This window comes from Periplaneta americana, chromosome 11 (genome assembly GCF_040183065.1).
Source record: "Periplaneta americana isolate PAMFEO1 chromosome 11, P.americana_PAMFEO1_priV1, whole genome shotgun sequence".
NCBI lineage: Eukaryota > Metazoa > Arthropoda > Insecta > Blattodea > Blattidae > Periplaneta > Periplaneta americana.
Genome location: NC_091127.1, coordinates 74,468,715 through 74,493,892, shown reverse-complemented (window position 1 = coordinate 74,493,892; position 25,178 = coordinate 74,468,715). Strand labels below are relative to the sequence as shown.

General features: G+C 34.1%; 1 protein-coding gene across 5 annotated transcripts in view; it reads left to right on the top strand.

Annotated features, from left to right (window-relative positions):
* poe (E3 ubiquitin-protein ligase-like protein poe) overlaps window positions 1-25,178 on the top strand; it is a 214,135-nt gene that overhangs the window by 178,155 nt on the left and 10,802 nt on the right. For all 5 annotated transcript variants that reach the window (XM_069839628.1, XM_069839627.1, XM_069839626.1 and 2 more), the window contains 13 exons: window positions 1,128-1,328; window positions 5,088-5,307; window positions 6,844-7,041; window positions 8,530-8,720; window positions 11,457-11,633; window positions 11,907-12,098; window positions 15,271-15,495; window positions 17,239-17,520; window positions 17,725-17,838; window positions 20,608-20,742; window positions 21,095-21,331; window positions 22,467-22,699; window positions 24,833-24,994. In XM_069839628.1, the coding sequence (XP_069695729.1) occupies window positions 1,128-1,328; window positions 5,088-5,307; window positions 6,844-7,041; window positions 8,530-8,720; window positions 11,457-11,633; window positions 11,907-12,098; window positions 15,271-15,495; window positions 17,239-17,520; window positions 17,725-17,838; window positions 20,608-20,742; window positions 21,095-21,331; window positions 22,467-22,699; window positions 24,833-24,994 (2,567 nt within the window). The remainder of the gene's footprint in view (window positions 1-1,127; window positions 1,329-5,087; window positions 5,308-6,843; window positions 7,042-8,529; window positions 8,721-11,456; window positions 11,634-11,906; window positions 12,099-15,270; window positions 15,496-17,238; window positions 17,521-17,724; window positions 17,839-20,607; window positions 20,743-21,094; window positions 21,332-22,466; window positions 22,700-24,832; window positions 24,995-25,178) is intronic.

The window sequence follows — 25,178 nt, the reverse complement described above, 5'->3', positions numbered from 1 at the left end:
AGTTGTTTGTTGGCCTGATGTTTACTAGTTGTAATGTGTTGTTGCACCAGGAACTTTTGTGTAGATGATACTGCACACTGACACAAATTACAAAATAATATTTTATTGTCAGTTGATAAACCATCTTCTTTAAATTCTGAAATGTAACTTGTTAGTTTTGATTTTAAATTGACTGAATGACGTACTTTTGGCATATTTACCGTCTTTATAGTATGATTTACAAAACTGAACCTATGTGTACTCTGACTGGCATTTAACTGTTGAGCTGCACAACTGAAGTCTGTTAAAAATTTTAAATTAAATTAATACAGTTTTGTAACTTACTTTCCCATTGTTGATAGGACTGCTAATTTTCAAATAACTCTGATGTTAAAGGGATTACTGAACATGTGTTTAAATCTCTATTGTTGAAATGTATTTTTAAAAGTTAATGGAATTTTGTTTTGTTTTATTGTTAAACCTAATATAATATGGACTGTTTTATATGAAATATGGAAAATATATGGAAATTAACGAAAATATGTACTAAACTCTAAAATATGGAAAAATATGGAAAATAAAAGTAGGATTTTTCAACCCTACACATTGTGAAACATAAAGATAATGCAAAATATAAATTATATTAGCTTTATAAGTAAATATGTATTTACATATAAATCCTTTCCCTGCTTATCAGTATCGGATTCACAAAATTATGCCACGCAGGCCACCTATCAGACTTGGACAGTCATCGCATATACAGTGTGAAATGATATAACCCTGCACATTGAAAGGAGAGTTAGATTACATGAAAATAAGCAAAAAAAATCTATTATACGTTTTGGGATTAAGTGTATGATTAATTTTTAAACTCGCTGACAATGTTGCAATGCTCAAGATTCCACATGGAGGCATTGAACTCATCCGACGTGAGATCTTAAAAAAACGTTATGTATTGCAAAATCAGGCACCTGCCTATATAAGCATTTTTCAGATTTGGCAATCAGAACTTTGCTATCTTGCTGCTTTATGTTTATTTTTTTAATACAGAAACATTTTATAAGAAAACATAGTTACACAGGAATGTATATTTGTAATAAAACCAGAAATCTGGTTCTTGATTAACATGTTATTACTTGTTATATTAGGAAGAAGCACGAGCTATGTATCTCATGGAAAAGTATGGACACCGCTGGCGGCAGAAGAGTTTAAGAGGCATTATGCCCCTGAGACTGACAGACGCAGCCTGGTTGAAGCAGGTGTTATTCAATCCTAGTTCCCGACTTGCCCGACAAGTAGCTTGCAACATGCTGGAAAGTCTGTGTCAAGTTCCTGTTCGAAAAAGAGAGGTAAAACTTAGTATTATTCATTCATTAGTTCGAATGCAGTGGTAATTACAAAATTCTAGTTGTAGATTTAAGCTCTTCAATTTGTTTTCGCATGTTGAGTCCCTCCTCCTAGTTCTTGTTATTGTATGGTCTGATTTTCTTTGGCCCATACTTCTTTTAACAGTGTAGTATACAGTATATGTAGCTCAGTTGTGCTTGTGTATATACTATACTAACAGGGAGTGTGATGAAAGATCTTAAATTTGTTGAAAACATAATTACTATTTTAATAATATGTGTTTTAAGAGATATTCTTTCCTGTACAAAAATGTTTTGTGAATATTTTGTGTCTTTCTCTCCCTAAAACATATTTATCTAAAGACCGGCCTGAATCCCCTCTGGTGGTCAGGTCCCCCCATTTGAGTGGTGTCCATCATTTCCTGTTTCACTGCAAACCGACCATTCTTCAATTTATTGCCCCTCTTTTTCGCCTTCCTCTTCATCTCTGCATAATATGATCCTTATAATATCTTACTGTTGCCTATCACCTGATAACTACTTCTGCCCTAAACTTTCTTCCCATCCACCATTCCTTCCAGTGCATCCTTCTGTATACATTTGTTTAGCCAGTGATCTAGCCAATTTCTTTTTCTCTTCCTGATCAATTTTTTTTTTTCTATTAAAAGCTTACTTTGCAATGCTATCCTTCTTGCTTGAAAAAGTTGAATTCTAGATTTTCGTGTAAATACACGTTCTCTACATTCCTGATTCCAATACTGATTTTGGGTATACCATTTTGTCAGTAATAATTAATGGATCTCTTTTTGAAATAAAAAGTTGTAATGATTTATTTAAAGTCTGTTTGAATGATGCTTTATTTTATTTTGCTTACATAAGACGAAGTGATCAGTTAAATTATGTAGTTGGTATGTCCTAAGATTTTCTCGTGAGAAAAATTAATTATATACATAATTATATCTCCCGTCAGTTCTTCAGACAAAAATTTTGAGCTTAAAAATATCTATCCAAATTGCTTTACAAAATTAACATACCCATAACTGTTGTGAACATAGAGCAAGAACATACTTTAGGTTCCTCAAAGAAGTTAAGATCTATACAATTAACGTCCAAGTTTATTCAGACAAGTGTTTTAAGATATCTACATGAATTAATTTTCAAAACAACACCTAGCCATGAACAACGATTAGATTCTAAAATTACGAGAAGTTTGGGATCTAAGAGATTGGAAAGACACATTTCAGTGTCAGAATGTACAATCAGAATTCGTTCCTCACCACAACCGCCAGGTAAACAAAGTTTAGGATTGTATAGCTGCTTTTCAGTCAGTAGCTTTGTATTTGAGAAGGAATCTTCATATTATATTATTTTCACTTTAGTGGTTTCATCACAAGTAACATAATCAGAATCTCAATATAAAGGACTAATTCTGTTACATATATTGCGATGTTAAGCTGAAAGACAGTAATCTAACAAAAGTCAAAAAGTGTACTATTAGGGATCTGAAATTGATTACAGTGAAAATGAAATTAATAGAAGAATCCAGAAATTAATTGATATAGGTACAATAAAGATGTACTTGTAAAGTCTAAGATGGATGTATAAAATAAATTTTTAACTAATCCTAACATATGCCTCGAAAGCATGGAGATACAGAAAAAATATTTAAGCAGAATTCAGGCTACAGAGATGAAATTTCTACATGGCGTATTAAAAAAAAACACAACTGTCTGAAATGATAACAGAATCATTCTAAATACAGAGAAGTTAAAAATAAGTTGAAAAACTAACAGATTAAAACGGTTTGGTTATGTTCAAAGGATTGATGATGAAAAATCCCAAAAAGATACTAAAGCTAAATATGAAAGTGGAAGGAAAGTGTCCAATTGGAAGACCATGCACAAGACGTATGGACCAAATAAAGGAAAGCATACAAAAACGAGGATAAAATTGGGAGGATATGTTAAAAGAAAAACTTTGTGATACAGAAATATTACATAGAGGCATATTTGCTATTGACTTTTCAAAAGGAGGACATGCTGGGAGGAGGAGGAGGAGGAGGAGGAGGAGGAGGAGGAGGAGGAGGAGGAGGAGGAGGAGGAGGAAGAGGATAATTGAGGCATTGACATGGGAAAGGTCGTAACTGCCAAAAATTCGAATTTTTAGGTTTTTCATTGAGAAGATAGTAAATGGCCATGCCAATGGCACAGAGGAGGTAGTATGTCCGTATGTAATGAAACAAAGTTGGAAACGTAGTCACTAGATGTTGTAAGTTGTATGTGCACAGCTGTTGGCGCGGAGAAGGTAGTAACTCCTTTTACAACATCAGAGTGTGTCTAGACAAATATGGGCTGATAACTGTGCAGGGCAGAATAAGAATCGGATGATTCTAATGGTCCTGATTTACATTATTGCCAAGAAACATTTTGATTCAGTGGACTTGAAATTCCTGGTTTCAGAACATTCCTACATGCCATGTGATAGGGATTTTGGCATCATAGAGAAAAGAAAAAAAAAGATGCAAGACCATGGTTCCAGAAGAGATAAGGCCTAATAATGTAATAATGATGAAGGATGAGGATTTCTTCGACTTTTCTGCAGAATGTGACATGTTTTTGAATACAACTCCTATCAAAATCAGCACCCTCAACTGGATTAGACTCTCAAAAGCTGATTTTCCTCTAAAAAAAACAAGACAGTCATTTAATGACCTTGAAATGTGGACAGAGCACAGAATTTTTAAGAAAGGACAGTCATTAACGTCAATCACTAACTTGCATTGCTTGCAACGCCTTGAAAGAAGACCAGTCGTCCGTGGTGCCAAAAAGAGAGACTTGTTATCTATGTTAGACTTCCTCGATGAAAAGTATCATGCATTTTAAAGAAAAATTTGTGCATAATGTATAAATAACGTTAATTCTCAGTTTGGCTAAGGAGTGTGTTTTCATAAAATAGGATTTCACAGATCTGTGCCAGACTTTTCAAATTTCATATGTAACACAAACGTGAATGTATGCCTTTCATTTAAAGCAGTTTCTGTAATAATGTAAGTGAGAAAGTGTTCATAAATTTGTTTTTTGCTTCCCCTGAAAAATTTTTTTTTTGGCAGTTACTACCTTTCCCATGTCAGCGCCTCAATTGTTGTTGTTGCTGTTGTTGTTTCTATCAACTTCAAGGATTGTTTCCGTAAAAGCATAGTAATTGTAGAAGTAAATGCAACATACAAAGAGATGTATGATGAGAATTGTGCAAAATGTACATAAACTCACGCTACACTTTATTAATTAAATTAAATACCTTACCTTACTTTTCCTTCTTTAGATTTGAATATGCTTGTGATTGTTTCACACACCCCCCCGACATGCTATTTTATTGTGCAGTGTTAATCATCGTAGTCAAACGAGATCACCTTCCAAGCATTTAAAATGCCTGACTTCTTCTATTGTTTTGTTTCCTCTAGCTAATCTTTCTGATTATAATGTGATATTTTTTTAGAATTTAAGAAATAATGCCAATGTGATAGCTCACTTATAAATAATTATTTTAGCAGTAGCATCAGATTTTAATCCAGTGAAATTTGAATTATGTCGGAAGTGTCTCTGAGGACATTGTTCTCTCTACAGTTGTTATTGCACGTTGTCACTTTATCACCTTTGATTTTGAATAGCCTCTGTAGTTCAAAGAAATCCTTAAAAATAACTAACAGTTGTCAATAAATGATATTTAGTTCTGTTTTTCACACATTTTATTTTGTTATTCTAGATTCTGGATCTACTGACTGGTTTTCTTGGAGAACTGGGTAGTGCAGGAGAGAGTGCAGCTGAGTTCCTATCCTTATACCAAAGTCTGGTGCAGCCACCGCCATGGAAGCAGTATCTGGCAGTAAGAGGAGTGCTCTTGCACTTAGCTGAATTGTTAACTCGAGAGATACAGGAACTTCATCGACTAGAAGACACTACTCTTACCTCAGATCTAGCACAAGGTACATTTTTATTCTTAATCCAATTGCTGTGCTCTAATTCAGTAGTAAATACACGTGTTTAACCAATTTACCAACAGAGTCATTGCCCTTGTTGTGCATGAGAGTTGTCTTCCCTATCTTCAAGTTTACATTTCACAACCTATTTTGAAATCCTTCCATTCTACAATTCTGATCAGCCTCATGGGCTAATTGTCAGAGCTTCTGACTACAGTTCATGAGGTCCCGGGTTCGATTCCCGGTTAGAACCCAGAAACTTTTCCTTAAAGGGGGATGTTCCTGTGTTCGTCCATGGTCTGGAAATTAGATTAGATTTAGGTTTAAGACATCTCCTGGCACTTCATAATCATCCTATCATAATATAATCAGGGCAGCGTAACTCCGCTTTCCAGACACCCCAACCTCAGAAGTGGGTTACAAATAAGCCATTGCCAGGAGAGACCAGAAATGTCAAATGACAACCTGGTGGCATTGGATAAAAAGAAACAATTCTACTAGGATCTCCTATCCAGTCAGTTTTTTAGAGCTATAATGTCTTTAGTAATATAATTAAACCCTTATGTCAGATCGATGCAATAAGCACATGTTCAACCTTGCAGCATTTTTTAGCAATATAGCTTATTTTTGCACTATATATGAGTAAAATTTAGTCAAAGTACTGTTTTGGTCCGAATATAATGACCTCCAATACGATACGACACCAAGTTTTCACATGAAAAAATAAAAATACCTCTCAATATAATACGACCTACACTTTGGAAATTTTATACAATGAAAAAACCTTGCACCTTTAAAGCTATTTTCAAATTATCAGCTCCAGTCTTTACCAAAACCTTTTTGTTATTACTCCCAGTCTTTATCATTGTCATCTTCTCCTCTCCTCCTCCAAACACCTCATCTTCTGAACTGGATTTCTTTTCAGACCAAGCAGACAAAACCTGCTCAAGGCTGAGATCAATATTCGGCATTAGTTCAGTTTGTGCTGGGCTTACAGTGAGTTAACATATTAACTGCTGATGTGCAAGTGTCTTTCATGGTATTGCGTGTGTTAGTAACAACTGACAGCATGTGAATTAAAATTAGTTTATTACAGTTATGAGTTTATTGAAATATCACCCCAACACTTCACACTACAATATCAGTATCAAGTTGTACGAGCATTTAATATATGGGGACATAACATATTGACAAAGCCTGGTTTCATGTGAATGGCCAGGGACACATCCACACGGCTAGGACAAAGCTCTCTGGGACGTACTGTACTTACTAAGCACTGTATATCATGAAAAAACTTGTTAATTCTGTGGACTTCGTTTCAATAGAGGACCTAAATTTAAGGGATGTTCCTGAAACATAACAGCACATAGCACAATTTACTTCTAATTAGGAATTTTTGTTATAGTTGTTTGGTTAACAGTGAGTCCAAACAGGTAGGTTAATCTCTCAGCTGAGGTTCTGTAAACATTAGTTTATCATTAGTAGTTGGAATTAAATTGATGGAATTTTATTATAGTCTTTATCTTGGTTCTATTTCAACAGGTTATGCGTTGAAGATGCTGACTGAACTTCTAGCTTCTTTCTTGGAACAAGACAGCATCAAACAACAGTATAAAGGTCGCCTTGTTGGTGCTGTTCTGAATGGTTATCTTTCCTTACGACGACTAGTAGTCCAGAGAACACGACTTATTGATGACACCCAAGAAAAACTACTAGAGTTGCTGGAAGAGATGACAACAGGTACCAGTAATACAATTGTTTTAATATTTCATTGTATAAAATATCGTTCATTTAAACAGTAGAACCTCTGTTATCCGTTGTAATGAAGGAATGATCTAAATGGTTAATCGAAAAAATCGGATAATCAATATCATAAAATATTTTCGTAATTTAAGTGAATATTACTTGTACTTTCGTAATTTCCTCCGTGATCTTGTGTTTAACTTGCAAGATAGTGGATCAGAAGTTCACTCATTCAAGTTTGGTTGTCAACGACTGGTTTTTAAGAGGCAATGAAACTCATTGTAATGGCTGTCAGCGGAAAGATAGGAATAGTAAAGGTCTCATGTTATAGATTTACATACTTTATACTCTTCAGCCTTGTTTTTTTTTTTTTTATTAAATCGCGCATAGTTGTAACACCAATCTTGTATTCTGATGCGAGATGAGTCACAGTTTCTCTTTCCCCAAACTATTCAATTATTTGCACTTTTTTCGATACTTAGCACAACAAGTTTTCTTTTGACATTTTGGAGTACATTTTATACAGAAGTTGTTATTGTTGTTGTTTTCTAATGCCAGGTGTTTGACACTAAAGTCATTTGACCTCTTGCACTCCAATATTTTTCAAAGATATTATCATGGTCAGCCACTGAAGCACAGATTTTGAGGTGTTCCAATCCATTTTTTGGTTTGAGTTGCACAATGGGCAGTTAGGGGACTGATATATAATACAGAAGTTGAGTAGACCATACTATGTAAGTGGAAAGGCATGTAATAACACTCTCTAGAAAAAATACGTACTAATATAACGTAAAGTACTACTTTATATGTTTCTGTAGCAAAAAAAAAAAGAGAGAGACACACACACAGTCGTGTAATCTGTCGATTAGTTAATAGAGTGACAAATAATCGGGGTTCTACTGTATTTATAAGTTCTGGCTTCTTAGTAAAGTATCTATCTTAAATATGAAGTATGCAACTGAATTTCTGACATATTGAATGTAATTTCAGTCTTCTCCTCTCTTTTCCATACCGTATGTCTTTCTTGATTTTAGACATTGGTGACAGTTTCAGGAATTTCTGTCGGCTATCAATATTGGTGTATACAATATTTATCTCTCTTAATTCCATGACGTCAAATCCTTGGAATACCCGTGATATGGGTATAATTAATTGTGGTAAATGGTAGAATTATAGTACCCCAATATCTTTCCGAACATCATTTAAGTCCATAATTTGTTGTTTCTCAGTTGGCTATTTTGTGTCCTGTAGCATAAAACATCTTCTGCAAGATTTACAGGAGTCCTTTATAGTTCAAGAAATTGTTATTATTTAATATAATATTTTCTTGCTGATATTGCACTAGTCGTCCATGCACCATCTTCTTGGTCGAGTTAAAGCCATGTCTGGGATTTTTTAGTGAATTGTTTCTACTTCATTTGTTTTATGGTGTGGCCTCTTCTCAATTTGTACTGATAGACTAATAGATCTATACATTTTTTATAGGAACTGAGCAAGAGACTAAGGCATTTATGGCCATCTGTATTGAGACTGTTCAAAAGTATAGTCCCCAAGATGTACGTACTCCTGTGTTCATATTTGAAAGACTGTGTTCCATAATTTACCCAGAAGAAAATGATGTGGGTGAATTCTTCCTTACTCTCGAAAAGGATCCGCAGCAAGAGGACTTTCTGCAGGTTCGTAATAATAATTTCTGTTTCTAGTAAAACTTACTGTTACTAGAGTCTGAGCATAAGATTAGTTAGAAATACAAAGATGATATCAGGGTTCTTTTTCCATGTTGCAAATGTGTATGGGTAAGCATGCTAAAATCTTAGCTATACTATTTTTTGGTACTTACTATAAACAGCATTTAATCATTTATAGAAATGAAACAATGGAATTACAGTTAAATTTCCTCCTTTCATGTAGGGTGACCACATCTCCCGTATTTTCTGGTAACTCTTGTATTTGAGCTAATATTTTTGGATCCTCCCTGCTCCCATATTGGTCTCCTGATCCTTCCATATTTTTCTTTATCAATCATGATCGTCAATTCTTTAATGCAGTATAATAACACGTTAAAACTGGAAAACAATGTATTTTTAAACTTTATTGTACTCAAAATTGTGAACTAAATAATATGAATAATTTTATCTTGACAAGATAATGTTAGTATTTAAATAATTTTTCTCACCAGAAGTAATTGCTAAATTACTATACATTGGTTTAAGAGGCCATTACTTGCTTTCAGTCATCTGATCATTAATTTATTTTCAAAATTCAATTAATAAAGCAATTTGTTGAAATTCTGTTAAACTGATAGTTTTATATGGAAAATATAAACTATTCCTTCACACCCCCAAAAAATTGCATTAAAATTTGTCGTGACCAAGTCTCCCGTATTTTTGTGATCAGAAATTGGTCATCCTACTTTCATGTGTCACTATCATTTCATTATTCGCGCATTTATCCCCAACACTTCAAACATTTCTGCTAAGGTTGTACTACACGGTGAATCAGCCAGGACTAGACTCCTAACTGCACTCACGGCAGCTGATTCATACTTAAGGACACTACCATATGCGGAGGATTCATTCCACGCTTTTGCTGTTAGTATTGTGTAATGATATACTTACCGAATTCACAATTTGTGTTCGAAATGACGTCCTTGTGATATCTGGCAGGCTGTACTTCTCCTGAAGACATGTTCAACAACTCACCACAGTTTTTCTCCGAAATGGCTCGAATTTAGTGCCAGATATTTTGTTTGAGTTCAAGCGAATGTGGGTTATTCGTGTAAACTTTACTTTTCAGTGTGCCCCTTAAATAAAAATCGCAGGGATTTAAATCTGGCGATTGAGTTGGCCATAATCCAGGACTTACCACCATGTCATCAAACACTTCCTGAATTGCGGTCATTGACATGAGCAGTATGAGCTGTGGCATTATCCTGGATGAAATAACTGTACAATTTTTCGTCCTCACTCAGCTCATTAAAAAATGGACGGAGTATGAACTGTGTGTATCTTTGTGTGAGACTGTTTCCTCAAAGAAAATGGGGCCAATCAGTTTTCGTCTGCTCATTGCACACCATACTCCTATTTTTATGTCATGTAGTGGTTGTTCATGAAAATGATATGGAACCAAATGCAAAACCTAAGTCTGCTTTGAAAATCGGGTTCTGTTAACCTCTGAACTACACGAATTTTGTAAGGTTTTAATTTTAATTGTTTCGTACTTCTTATCACTGAAGACTATGACACCCCTACCTGCTGAGCTACACAGCAGGATGATGTCGTAGGACTTTTCTCTAGTAGTCAATTTCATCTAACATCTCCTCAGAGAAAACACACTTCACACATGTTCATTTCTTATCCAATACTGATCCAGTTGTTCGAAATTTCTTCTCTAAACTGTAAATCATTGCTTTAGAAGGCTCTGGCAAATCAGGGAATGACTGACAGAAGTTTGTTACAACTGTTCTCCAATATTCGTATTTCACAAAGTTGTCGTAAATAAACACTCGTTGTTCAAGGCTATATTTCATAATGGACACACTACTGTAGCCTACTCTAAATGTACGGTATATAGCTGCACCCCTCTGTGTGAACGTGTTTAAATAACTAAACACGAAACATATGCGAGCAAGAGGTCTGATCACTGCCATGACACAGTGTTAGTATGCGTACAACTTTTCGCTGACACTGGTCTAGCCCTGGCTGACTCACTCTGTATTATTGTTTCACTTTTATGTGGTTCCTGGATTATTGAGATTCTAATTTACCCCATACTGGGAATACAAATTCTTTTTGAGCATATTTTGTATGTGTTTTATTTTATTTACAAAAGTACTTATTTCTTTTGTTCTTGTAAAAATATTAGCACGCCACAGACAAATCTGATTTTCTGTCTCAGGTAATGCAATAGGCATACTTAGAATAATTACTTATCCAGAAACTAAAGAATAACTACTCAATAAATTACTCTCTCTCTATCTTTCTCTCTCTCCCCCTCTATTTTTCTCTCCCCTCTCGTTTTCTCTCTTTCTCCCCTTCCTCTCTTCTATCTCTCCCTCCCCCCTCTTTTTTCCTTTTGCAAACGCTCTTTAACTGCTACTCGAACATAGGCATACATAAAATAATAGAAACTTAAAGAGATTCTGTAACAATTTCAAACTTGAAAGAGTTATTTGTATTTCTATAGTAAAGTTTCTTTTTGGGCAATTAATTCAGAGTAGACTTGTGTATTTTATACATTAGAGATAAATCATTAGTAGTTAAAGATATTGCATAGATTAATTTATAATGTCTCTTGTTAATTACTGGGTAATATTGTTCTATGGATTTTGTTAGTTTTTAAGTTATGAATGTGTGATTTGGTTCGGGATAAATATTCAAATATAACATTTGTATATGAAACTTCCATTTCAGGGTCGTATGTTAGGTAATCCTTACAGTAGCACAGAACCAGGCCTAGGCCCACTCATGCGTGATGTGAAGAATAAGATCTGCCAAGACTGTGAGCTAGTTGCCCTTCTGGAAGACGACAATGGCATGGAGTTGCTTGTAAATAACAAAATTATTAGTCTTGACCTGCCAGTGCGAGAAGTAAGTAAAAGTATTATATTCCAGAGGTTCATGCCTCACTTCATTGTAATAGGAAGGGGATAAATTTCCACTTTCCTATCAAGAATTGAACTCGGATCTGCCAGATTCTAAGCTGGAAACACTATTGTTTATGCCATGGTGGAAGTTGTATTTTTTCTTTTTCAATTAAATTTAAATTCTCATAAATACTTCGATGGTTAAACAATCTTCTCTTAAAATTAATGCTCAACATTAATTATATAGAAGAAAAAATATTTTAAATTTTATTTTAAGGTCTTCAAGAAAGTATGGGTAGCAGAAGGAGGTGAAGGAGATGCAATGCGAGTGGTTTACCGTATGAGAGGCCTTTTGGGAGATGCTACTGAAGAATTCGTAGAGACATTAGATGCAAAGAGTGAACAAGAGGTGAACAATGAGGAAGTATACAAAATGGCAAATGTGATGGCGGACTGTGGTGGTTTGCAGGTATGTAACAATTTTTAAACCTCGTAGAGAGAATGTATGATAGCATAATACTGTAGGACAGACATTCATTTTATTTGAGAATATCAAACATGCCCACCAGTAAAACTTGTTACCACATCACACCCGCAAAACCAGTCTAAAATTTCGTAGAGATTTTGCAAAACAATCTCTCAAAAATCTCTCCCTACATCACTTTTTCCTTTTACATATATGTTGATATTTTGATATTGGAACGTCACTGCCAGTTGTTAATCATTTGTTTCTTCTTCCTATATGAGCATGACAAAAATCACTGTTTTAATATTATTTTTTGTACTGCACTTTCACTAGCCATCTTAAAACAGGCAAAATCCAGGTGTAAATGTACAAGTAATAATACAGTCATGAACAACATGGAACATGGAGAGAGTAAAGTCAACCCAAGTCATTGAAAATGAATACATTGCTACGACCAGCTTACACATGAAAGAAGACATGATCACCTATGCTGCCAGTCTCTGTTATAATGCAAGAAAGGCATTGCTTGTCTGTTTCATTCAGATTATGCTTGTTGGTCGAAACAGTGAGGATTTAAGAAAAATATTGTATTTTATTTAAATAAAATATATTTATTTATATTTATTCATTAATTCATCCATCCTTTTTATGTTTATTTGTTTAATATTTCATTGTTTATTTATTAATTTGTTTATTTTTGCATGAAATGCTTATATTCGACCTACAAGGAGAGGAAAGTTGTAATGTTTTGACATGGAAGGTTTTTCTGAAACTCTGATGTCACTCATGGTAGCACAGAAACAGAAGTGTAATATGAACTTAGTACCTTGTGGTTTTCCACATGGTCCATCACACTCCATTCTCGCTTTAATGCATCTTGAGTTTTTTCACGCAATCTTTAATCAAATATGTACCAAACCTATACGCACATAGAATTATTCCAATTCAGAAACAACTAAGTAAATTAAAAAAACTCCAAAAGAAAATAACATTTCAATGGATACCTATTGTGGCATACCTGGAAACGAAAAAGTCGATAATATTGCAAAACAGGCAACATATTTGCAACCAAGACCTCTTCAAGTGATATCTCTATCCAGTGCCTTTGCTTCAGTAAGGTCTCATTTTGTAAATCTATGGATCAACAATTGGCTCTCTTCTGACAAAGGAAAAATTTTGCAGTCCATTCAAAAAAAAACCAAATGACCTGGAAATGTACAAAAACTTGCCCAGACATGTTCAAACATTTTTAACAAGAGCCAGAACAGGTCACATTGTCACACAATTGTACCTACACCGATTTCACCTTTCTGATACTCCTACTTGTCTGTGGTGTAATAATCATAATGAAGATCTGGAACACATTCTTCTATACTGTCCGTCCATAAACCACAAAAGAAGTAAGTTAAAATCATCAGTACCAGTTGCAGAAGACACAGCTCTGCAGGATATTTTGACTACACCCCAACTCTGGCTACTAGCAACAGGCATCTATAATGAACACCAATCAAAATACCCCTCATTTCTCATGAAAAACAAAAACTGAGTAGACTACAGTGGACTATAGTGGACTTTATGGATACATTAAGAAGATTGATTGATTGACTCATCCTTACCTAACCTAAACATTACAAGCACTCCAAGTGATCTCATAAATCCCCTGTCCCTTTTTTAATATTTTTTTCGACATAATACACCTCTTGCATACTCGGAGAAAACGTCGCAGATAGTGACTCATGGATGGATATACTGTCTCTCTACTTTAGTTTAAATATGACCCCCATTTAATCTGAAATTACATATCTTTGTCATGTTTCTTATTGATTACCATGATATTTTGAAAGCTCCAGAAATTGGCTTTGTGTGATGCTTCTCATCTAAAAATGCTTGTTTTATCAAGCTTACTGACTTTTATGTTTGAGTAGATTCTTTATGAGAATGAAGTACCAGCCAATAAAAAAAAATCATACCAGAATGATCTTGATGCAGGTGATGTGTCAAGTTTTTTCTAATAATGACCACTTTTTTTTTTGTATGAGGCACTACTCTAATGCTCGTTAGTTGTTGCCAAATTCAGACATTTTCGTGGTTCCATGGACTATTTATCTTCGTCTTGCAGGGTAAACGGGAGTATCTTGAGGAAGTATGTCCCAGTACCATCTTTGTTCACCACAAATTCCACTTGGACTTGCTTGTTCCTTTATTTTTTATAATTTCTCCATAACACTGGCCATTTGACTGATGATTCATCTTTACAAGAGCGAACGCAAAAGCGTGATGAACATAAGGTTTGAGCTGAACAGGATGAAGAAAAATTAGGGTATTTTACAAAAAGAAAAGAACAAATTCCTCATCCATTTCTTTTGGGAAAGTTTACTTTAGTTTGCAGCAAATTACATTTGCGAAGAGAAGGTTAAATTTGGTTTGTGTTTATGTAAGTACATTTTTCTTGTCTTAAATTCAGTACTGGCTTCTTATAATATGTGCATTTTGATGCTATATTTGGATCGTTGTTGTTGTTGTTGTTGTTGTTGTTGTTGTTGAATTTGGAAGCATTTAACTCATTATTCTTTTTTCCTCCCAGTAGAGAACACTTAAGTTCTTTGATTTTTTAAACTCCTTGTTTACAGAGGGTACACTTATCTGTTTCGTGCACTCTACTTTTGTGGTGGTGAACAGCTGTATTCATATCCTGAGTTTAAATAAAATATAGGTCTATGACAGTTGTTCCAGATTTTATTGATGTTTGCCTAAGTCTTCCCTTGTGCTTGTTGGCTAATTTGATTTCTTTTTTAGTTTGCTTCCACTTCAGCTTTTATTGTGCGAGGGAGGGTATGGTGATTTAGTTTTTTGTTTTACTATATTATTATATATCTTAATTTTCTTGTGTGTGATTCACTTTGGGTTCAATATTAAGATATGATAAAGCTGATGTAGTGTAAGATTTCACAATTCAGAAACTTTTTCTATTGTTTATAATAGTTCTATTAAAATTAAGTTTCGTACATAAATATTTTTAATATTAATAACATTTTGCAGAGCTCTATTTTTTAATTCTTCACTCATTCTGAAGTGTTTGTTCATTGCCTTCGAAACTATGGTACATTTCTTTCAATATTTTTTTTACTCCTGAACTCCATTCTACCAAGAACTAATATATTTATCTTATTTTCAGATTATGTTGGATCGGTTATCTGCCATTAAAGATATTACGAGAGCTCGGCCACTACTTCAAGTTCTTCTGAAACTATTTAGGTTATGTGTAAAAGTTCAGCGTAATCAGCAAGTTCTTACACAACCTGAACTGGGGGCCATAGGAATATTCTTGGGTATTTTACAGTTGTGCCTTGCTGGAGAAAGTGATGCCTCACAGGCAGCCATAACAGAGCAACTATTAGATGTAAGTTTGTATATGATGGTAAATGCGGAGTATAATTATTTATGTGGAAGTGTAATATTAAAATATTGATCTAGTAAGCTATAAAATAATAAAGAATAACCTAAAATCTGTACAGAAGAGAGACTAAATATAAACATTTGTTGGCGATTTGTATGTATGTATGTATGATGATGATGATGATGATGATGCACATAATTAAAATATACATATTTAATTTAAGGAAAGGTAAAATGCCTTTCCCCCGATTTTCTTAGTTGTGAAGTTGTTTATTGTTATTATGTCCACCGTTGTAGAGTAACGATTAGCATGTTTGACCGTGAAATGAGCGGACCCGGGTTCAAATCCTGATTGGGATAAGTTACCTGGTTGAGGTTTTTTCCAGGGGTTGCCCTCAACCAGCAAATGCTGGATAACTTTCAGTGCTGGACCCTGGACTCATTTTGCTGAATCACTTTCATCTCATTCAGACGCTAGATAACCATAGCAGTTGATAAAGCGTCGTAAAATAACCAATTAAAAATATATATATTATCATCATCATCATCATCATGCATATGCAGGAGGTTTGCAGTATCTAGAAGACTAATGTTGGCTGGCAAAGCCGAGAATTTTCTGGTGGAATGGTGGTAGTAGTAGATGATAAGCCACTGACAGTTGATATGAGTTGTATAACTTAAGAAAAGCTTCAATATCTTTTCACGCTATAAATTTCACCTGGAGCTTTCTGTAAGCAGTATTCATTTTTATTTTTGTTTTTATTTTTATCAATATAAGTGTTGTTGTTGTTTTCTAATGGCAGGCGTTTGACAATAAAGTCATTTGACCTCTTGCACTCCAATATTTTTCAAAGATATTATCATGGCCAGCCACTGAAGCACAGATTTTGAGGTGTTCCGAATCCATTTCTTGGTTTGATTATCAATATAAGTAGAATCCCTCTTAATGGCACCAAAGGGGCCAGGCTAGTTCCAGATACGAGATTTTGCCGGATAATTGAATAAATATAAAAAAAAAAATACTTGTTCATATTGTATGATACCAGCTGTTGAAACTGCAACCATGCAAAGCTTATTTCTCAATCACTTGATCATAACTAAATAAACATAGAAACTGTGTGGATTTTATTTATTAAAACACATCACACAACACAAATAATACACTAATTTTATGTTCGGATACTCACTGAACATGAAAGTTCGTGCGAACTTTCTAATGTGGCAAAACTGACGACCATGCTGTGGCAACACAACAGATTTAAACATAATTTTTTTGCCCAACCAAAAGTGCTGTTAATTGGGTGTCGGTTACGAGGGATTTTACTATACTGTGTAAAATGCTAGGGTTTTGTGAAAGTTCGGGTGAATAGACTAGCTGCACTGTTTTTATTGTAGAAATCTCGCATTATATAAACAAAATCAATGATCAGTGTTTTTGGGTCTTTCCAAGTGTGTATAAATAACAAAATGGTTGAAAAATAAAAGTTTTGGTTTGTAGAGCATTAACAGTTTTATCACTTGATGTGTAGGTTTGATTATAAAGAATGTAAAATATTTTCAAATTTTTTTAGAAAACCTGGATGTTAAATAAAATCGTATTAGTTTTAATTTGCGCCTTACTAAAGTAAAGAACTAATTACACATATACACCAATCTTGCCTTGTATTCAGTTTTCTACCTTATCTGTATACTTAAGAACATATTACGATTTAAACAGTTTTATTAACTTTATTAATTTAACTTTCAGATCATGGAAACAATTCTGTCAAAGGCTGCATCACAGCCACTTGAATCTTTCTTACATTTCTCACAAACATTTGGAGGCAGTGAGCATATCAGGGCTCTCCTGACATGCACCACAGCTCAGGGAGTGCGTAGCAACTCAGCTGTTCTTCTCCATCTGTCACGTGTGTTGGCAGCATTGACATATGGCAATGCCACAAAGATGGCACTCCTCTGTGATCACTTTTCCTCTGTTACCGACTTCAACAGATTTGATTTTGAGCATACACCAGAAGATGAGCACAAGGTATGTTCATACACATTTTACTATCATATTCTGTATTGAACATAAGTAGGACATTGTGTATCTTATAAATATTATTTACTGGTGTTGAAAATAACAGTCTTATTAGATTTTTTTCCTCCCAAGTATTCACATCAATTGCCTATTTATTATTTTAAAAACTTGTTAAAATCAGACTTCTTTAACATAAACCTTTTTCTTTTTCAGCTGGAGCTTCTGTGTATCTTGACTGCTGGAATTGAACGTAATGCAATAGGAAATACACTGAAAGATCATATCGTATCATTAGGCATTGTGAGACAAGCTTTGGAATATATTACAGTAAGTAATAAATTAAATTTTTATGAGTGTCTGAAGTACAGGACATTCTGCTGCATAGAGTCTGGTCATCCTTATACTTCAAATTCTACTGAAAAGCTATAGGTGTGAAAATTTGTCTTATTATGTAGCTTCCAGTGTTTATTTATTTATTTGTTTGTTTAAATATGTGTGTGGTAAAATAGCTGTCGAACACTTCATGGCCTGCTTTGTGATATGGTATACAGCAGTGGTATTCAATCTATGGTACATGTACCCCCAATGGTATGCGGAGTTTGTACGCATGCCACTGACTATGTATGTAAAAATGCTGACGTATTTATTTTATTATACTTGTTGAAAATTATTGCAGTTTACATATTATTTTCTTTTACAGTATCAACACATGTTTTTCCTTGCTTCAGTAACATTTTACATAATTCATTACTATTACTATAATAATAATAATAATAATAATTATTATTATTATTATTATTATTATTATTATTATTATTATTATTATTATTATTATTATTGCATCAGTAACTACTGTCTGCATAATAATAATCGTTTATTTTGCATACATCATCAGTAGTCTTTTGTTATTTCTTATATAGTTCCAATGCAGTGTGGGGGCACGAAGGTAAAAAATGTATTTTGGGATTATACTAGCAAAAGAGATTGAATACCTCTAGTATACAGTATACTTGTCACATTGGAAACAAAGTTGTTATTGTTGTTGTTATTATTATTATTATTATTATTATTATTATTATTATTATTATTATTATTATTATTATTGTTAATGTTAATGTTAAAAATCTGTCCATAACCTACTGTACCTACTAGAGTTTTTGTTCTGTTTGAATCAGATAAGTTTTTATTATGATAGTAGAATAATTTTTTTGTAGAAAATGTGTCTTTTTTTATGGTAACAAATAAAATAATGTAGGCTATGCAATTTGTGTGCAGCTTGGACTTCTTTGCAGTCATGTAATTTCAATATAAGCCATAGACGAGTGCTGAGTTTCTTTCCACTAATACAGAAGGGTTTCATTTTACATACAAGTTACATAATATATAACTACAATATTTTATACTTTTTGTCCTTGTTCATACACTTCTATCATTGTTTTGTGGTTGACACAGACTTATGTGGCAGATTATCCTAAATTTATGTAAGAATATCTTTAATAGATATACAGGGATTTCATTTCAAAACTTCCCAGTCTAAATAACAAATTATTTAAATTAAATTCAATTTAAACAGAAAACACGTCAATTTAAATATTGAGGGGAAGTCTGAAATCAGACTTAATTGCATTTTAGATTTCACCCCCAACCCCCGGCCACCCTCACTTTGAAATTTCAAATGGCACTCCTATATTTTTATATTTAAATATGAAAGAGTATTCAATTGTTTATACGCCTCATTCATTTGTTTTCGCATCTTTTGTTTTCTGTCGTCGCCTGGCAACCTGGATTGTTGTTATTGTTGATTAAATTTAGTAAATTACACAAAATAAGCTGTGTTTTCATTCTACAGTGAACTGATAATAACAAAAATACAGGTTGCCAGGTGACGATAGAAAACAAAAAATGCAAAACAAATTAATGAAGTATATAAACAATTGAATACTCTTTCATATTGAAGTATAAAAATATAGGGGTGTCATTTGAAATTTCAAAGTGGGGATGGCTGAGGATGGGGAGTGAAATCTAAAATTCAATTAAGCCTGGTTTTAGACTTCCCCCTCAATATCTAAATTGACGTGTTTTTTTTTTTTTTTTTTTTTTTTTTTTTCTAAATTGAAGTTTTGAAATGAAAGCCCTGTATATAGCTCGTGTATTATGTCTCACGTTTTTACATCAATTCTCTTTGCTTCCCAACTTCTTTACACTATTAGGCCCTTCAACTGTTCCTGCATTATTTTTGCGTTAACTTGCATATAGTGGAAATACTGGAATATTCTCAGTAATAAACTTTTTGTTCATCTGATGTACATTCTTACCATGAAATTGTTGTAAAAATCAATGGGAAATTTTTTAAAGGTAGCATTCAGAATACTCCAAATCTGTGATCATAATACTCGTTTGTTGCTATACATAGTAATTTTGGGTCAATGTGGCGCTATAAACCAATTTTCAATACTTTTATTACAACCACAACACATTTAAAATCTTACTGTACCATATATAGAGAATTATTACTACATTAACACATTTAGTATATCACAGAACATGTAAAATGTAATTATTATGAAAGTCACCATTGCTTCCTCTTCAAATTAGTAGTACTAGTACAGTCCACTTCCACTAGATGGAAACCGACATGATTGGCAGATTGAAAACAAAATGATACTAAGTGTGAGGAATGTTGCTACAGGTGTGTAGTATTATGTGACAGGTTAGGTTAGGTTTGATTAGGTGTATATTATGTGACAGGCTAGGTTTGATTGCGTGTGTAGTATTATGAGAAAGGTTAGGTAAGGTTTGATTGGGTGTGTATATTATTACTATGTTGGCAACACTGAAACCCACTGTTACATTAAAGAAATATGGTGGTATTCTTCGTTCACGCACGACGATTTTCGTATATAAGTAAGGTACGTATTTAGGGTGGGTTGGGTGGGCCCACAGCTCTCCCAGTGATCACATCAATGATCTACTACTCAATACTTTAAATCCAAGGCATTTTCAAGGTATTTTATCAAGTTCCTGTAGTAGTCGGGACATAAGTAACACTTACCTAATTTTGTTCTTAAATGTGACTTATTTTGAATAATCTTGCAGATGCATGCACCATGTGTGAAGCCCACATTAATGCGGACTGATAGTGATGACTGGAAGGAGTTCATTTCAAAACCAGCACTCAAGTACATCCTGCGCTTCCTTACAGGTCTTGCCACTGAGCATGAGCCCACACAGGTAATCATCACTCAACGCAAGGTAACACTGATTTAGCTTATACACAGATAAAAATACTGAATTTTGTTATTATACTCCTTGCTAATAGTAATATGAAAGGCCCTTAAATGTGTGGATGCATTCAGTCTCCTATGAAATTGAGTACAAAGTTTTTCATGGGGGTGAAAGGCAGCCAGAGTATGTGAGCATCATCAGTTTGCAATATCGAAGTTATTACATTTGTTAAATTTTTAAGTGTTTGAACTCATATTTTTAAAATAATGAAATATAGACTTGTATTCTGGTAACACCACAAATTTTCAGTATTTATATGTGTAAAGAAATATTTCATATTGTTCATTACTTCTTACAGTTGGCAGTATCAACAGATTGTATACCTATCATCCATCGCTTAGAGCAAGTGTCTTCAGATGAACATGTAGGCTCACTTGCTGAGAACTTGCTTGAGGCCCTACGAGCACATCCCACCGTTGCTACTCTTATCGAGGAAGTTCGTGAACAAACTCGTGCTGAAAAGAAGCGTCTGGCTATGGCTATGCGTGAGAAGCAGCTTGGAGCACTTGGAATGCGTACTAATGAAAAGGGACAGGTATTGATTCAACACTTCTAAGTAAATGAATTATATAATTATCAGCTTAATTCCACATGAATAACAGCATGTTTATTTTCAGAGAACTAATAAAAAAACAGAACATTACATATGGAAAAATACCTCTAAAATCTCTGGAACAGAGCCTAGAAATTGATTTTCTGAATTATTTAACCTAGACATTTCATTTATATTATAGTTCAGAAGTAATTTTGTTAGAAATCATTTTAATTCTGTGAAATATTAATTTTCTTACTCTCACTTCCACAAAAAATATATGATCTTAGGCAGTGCTGTCATGGAAGCCATACTGGGCCAACATCGTATGGGAACTACAATTTTTTTAATTAATCGTATGGGGAAAAGAAAATTTTGTCTATATGGAGCCACACGACATATGGGTGCCTAAGTTTTGTATGCAAAGATCTGTACAGATCTTAGATCATTTCTTGCTGCTCCTAATGTATTTTGTTTGATGTTCATAAACAAAAATTGTCCATCTCTGCAGCATTGGAATCCAGAATTATATAAAATAATGGTTGAAAAACGAAAAGTGCTGCAAATACACACTCCAAGATTCGAGACAAGTGTGCATCTACAGTGGGGCTACGTGGTATATTCTTTAAATCAAGCTTGTTATACAAATAAAATGTAAAGCAAAACAATTTCTTTACTTCTTCTTTAATATTAACAAAATCATTAAATGATAGTCGGAGAGATAGAGAGAAGAGAATAAAATATATTTCATGGGAGAAAACAAGAGGTGGGACGTATGGCCAAAAGAAACATTACCATGACAGCACTGATCTTAGGCCAATTTTTACGTGAGATTGCTTTATTTAAAGTTTGGAATGCTTCAAAAGTGGTGAGAACATAGTTTTTCCAGTCATCCTACGAACTGTACGTTTTGTGAACTGCAAAATTACACAAAACAAAATTAAAAATAATATTCTTAAACCAACATGAAAATCGACTATTTTTCACCTCTGTTCTTCATACTGTACGTATTGTGTCAAATTACTCACTTATTGGTACTTAATAATCGTAGATTAGTGAACAATACAGTTTCTGAAATGCTGTAAAATTTGTACTTTGCATCAAATCATATGCAGTGATACATATTATAATGTTTCAGGTGACTGCCAAGAGCACGCTATTGATGGAGGACCTAGGAGAAGAAACAGGCCTTGTCTGTGTGATATGTCGAGAAGGGTACAAGTTCCAACCAAGTAAAGTGCTAGGAGTATACACCTTTACGAAGAGATGCAATGTTGAAGAGTTCGAAGCAAAACCAAGAAAGACTGTTGGCTATAGTACCGTCACGCATTTCAATGTGGTACATGTAGACTGTCACATGGCTGCTGTTAGGTATGTTAATTTGCAGCATTTTGTTGCGTAGTTGTAATCTACCTGTGAAACAAGGTAGCAAAAACTTGCTTCAAAATTATAATCACTTTCAGAATTAATGTTTGTAGTCATGGAGAAAGTTACACATCGCAGAACTGCATGCATTGTATTCTTCACCTGACATAATTAGGAACATCAAATCCAGATGTTTGAGTTGGGCAGGGCATGTAGCACGTATGGGCGAATCCAGAAATGCATATAGAGTGTTAGTTGGGAGGTCGGAGGGAAAAATACCTTTGGGGAGGCCAAGACGTAGATGGGACGATAATGTTAAAATGGATTTGAGGGAGGTAGGATACAGTGATGGAGATTGGATTAATCTTGCACAGGATAGGGACCAATGGCAGGCTTATGTGAGGGTGACAATGAACCTGCGGGTTCCTTAAAAGCCGTTTGTAAGTAAGTAAATAATATTTGTAGTCTGTAATGAACTTAAAATTGGCAAACTACTGACAAAAGATACACTTCAATCGTTTAAAGAAACCAATAACATTTCAGTTTTCATAACTTTTGCCAGATGACTAGAGCATTGGCATCTCGTATCAGAGATGAACAAAGACATGCAGAAGCAGATTTTCTCATGGTACTTCGTTTCTCTATCGTGATACCCTACAAAAATACAGTATTGGTCCGAATATAGTACAACCTCGAATATAGTATGACCTACACTTTGAAAATGTTATAGAATGAAGAAATTTACAAATTTAAAGCTATTTACAATTTACAATCTTAAGCAATATTTTCTTGGGGTTTATGACTCTGTCATATCTTTTTGTAGACTTGCAAACATATTAGGAATTTCCCTCCAACTAGTTGCTAGCAAGGAGGAGGTAACTCCAGTGGTGGGGTTGCCACCTCATAGCTTCTGGACAAGCTAGTGTATACTGCACTTCCTCAGTATAAGGTGGAATGGTTATACCAGCATGACTTGGTCCCCAGAGCCTCATTCATTAAAACAGGTTGCACCACGGGAAGGTGAGGTTGGGATTTGAGTAGGAGAGATTATGGAATGAACTTCACTACCCCTTACAACCTAACTGAAAATACCAAACAGAATATTGGAAGGCTTAGCATATAAAATGAACTCTCACTCAAAAAAGATAAGAGATATTTTGTATGAAGTTATTGTCACTTAGCAAAACATCTCCTGCTGTAAAATGCCGTGTGTGTATTGGATTGTTACAATATTTTATCAGCATAGATCTTTATAATTTGTTCCATTTACATTGAAATTAAAATGCAAAATTTATATCTTTGCTGGAGGCAGTCCATAACTCTCAGTCCTTTGAGTTTATAAATCATAGCTTGTTTGGTAATTCTATCTTCAATTCTGTTAAAATGGTTTTGTGATTGTGTTTTCTTTTCCTGCACTTCGTCTTGTCATGTTACGTGCATTAAGGAACTTCATAAAAACTTAGTCTTTTCATTTCTTGCTATATGGAGAGATTTATTTTTCTGTATTATCAGTTAAGTTGGACATTTTAAATTATAATTTGTGAAGTAACTGATTTATTGATGTTGTGTATATCCAGTAACTTCTTTTAGAAACTTCACTTTCTGCCATAGGATTTTCTGTAGTTGTTTCATTTATTTATTTAACTTGGTAGAGATAAGGCCATCAGGCCTTCTCTTCCCCTCTGTCATTTAGGTTGTAAATTGTGAACACTGATTTGTAAAGTTTGTATTTTTCGTATTCTTTTCTATTTCTTTATAAGCCTTTCACTACTTTACAGAAGCATTTAAGTTGCCAAACTTACCTGAATTACAGTTAAATTTTGTGTTTTATTCTAAAATAACCCATTTCATTGCTAGCTATAAAAACAACTGATTACAACAAAGTAAAACGCAGATTTTATTACAGCATTATACAGTATTAATATACATACAATGTGGTGGAGGTAATCAGTGTATTTACATTCATATGGTAATTGTATGCTAATTCTGTGAAGTTCTACCTGATGGATCCACCACAGAGAAATATTGGAGAGCAAGAACGCTAATGGCTTCATTGCCAAAGCCCGAAATTAGATAACAACAACATTCATATTTTTCCATTAGTGTTTTCTTTTTGTTTACATTGTTCTTTACATTCAGGCTTGCACGTGCTCGAGATGAATGGGAGTCAGCTGCATTGCAGAATGCCAACACCAAATGCAATGGCTTGCTGCCATTGTGGGGACCACAGGTGCCTGAGTCAGCTTTCGCAAGTTGCCTGGCTCGTCACAATACCTATCTGCAAGAATGCACTGGCCACAGGTATGTAAATAATGCAAGTTAACTGATTCTCAGTCAGAACCTTTCTCCTGCTTCACAATAGTAAGTCATCATCTTTATGGAGAAGAAAGTTAGTTTCTTATTGGGTGAAGAATGATACAATAATGTTTACATTATACAATGAAATCTTACCTCTTGCATGACCTCATGCATCTGTGACTTTGAA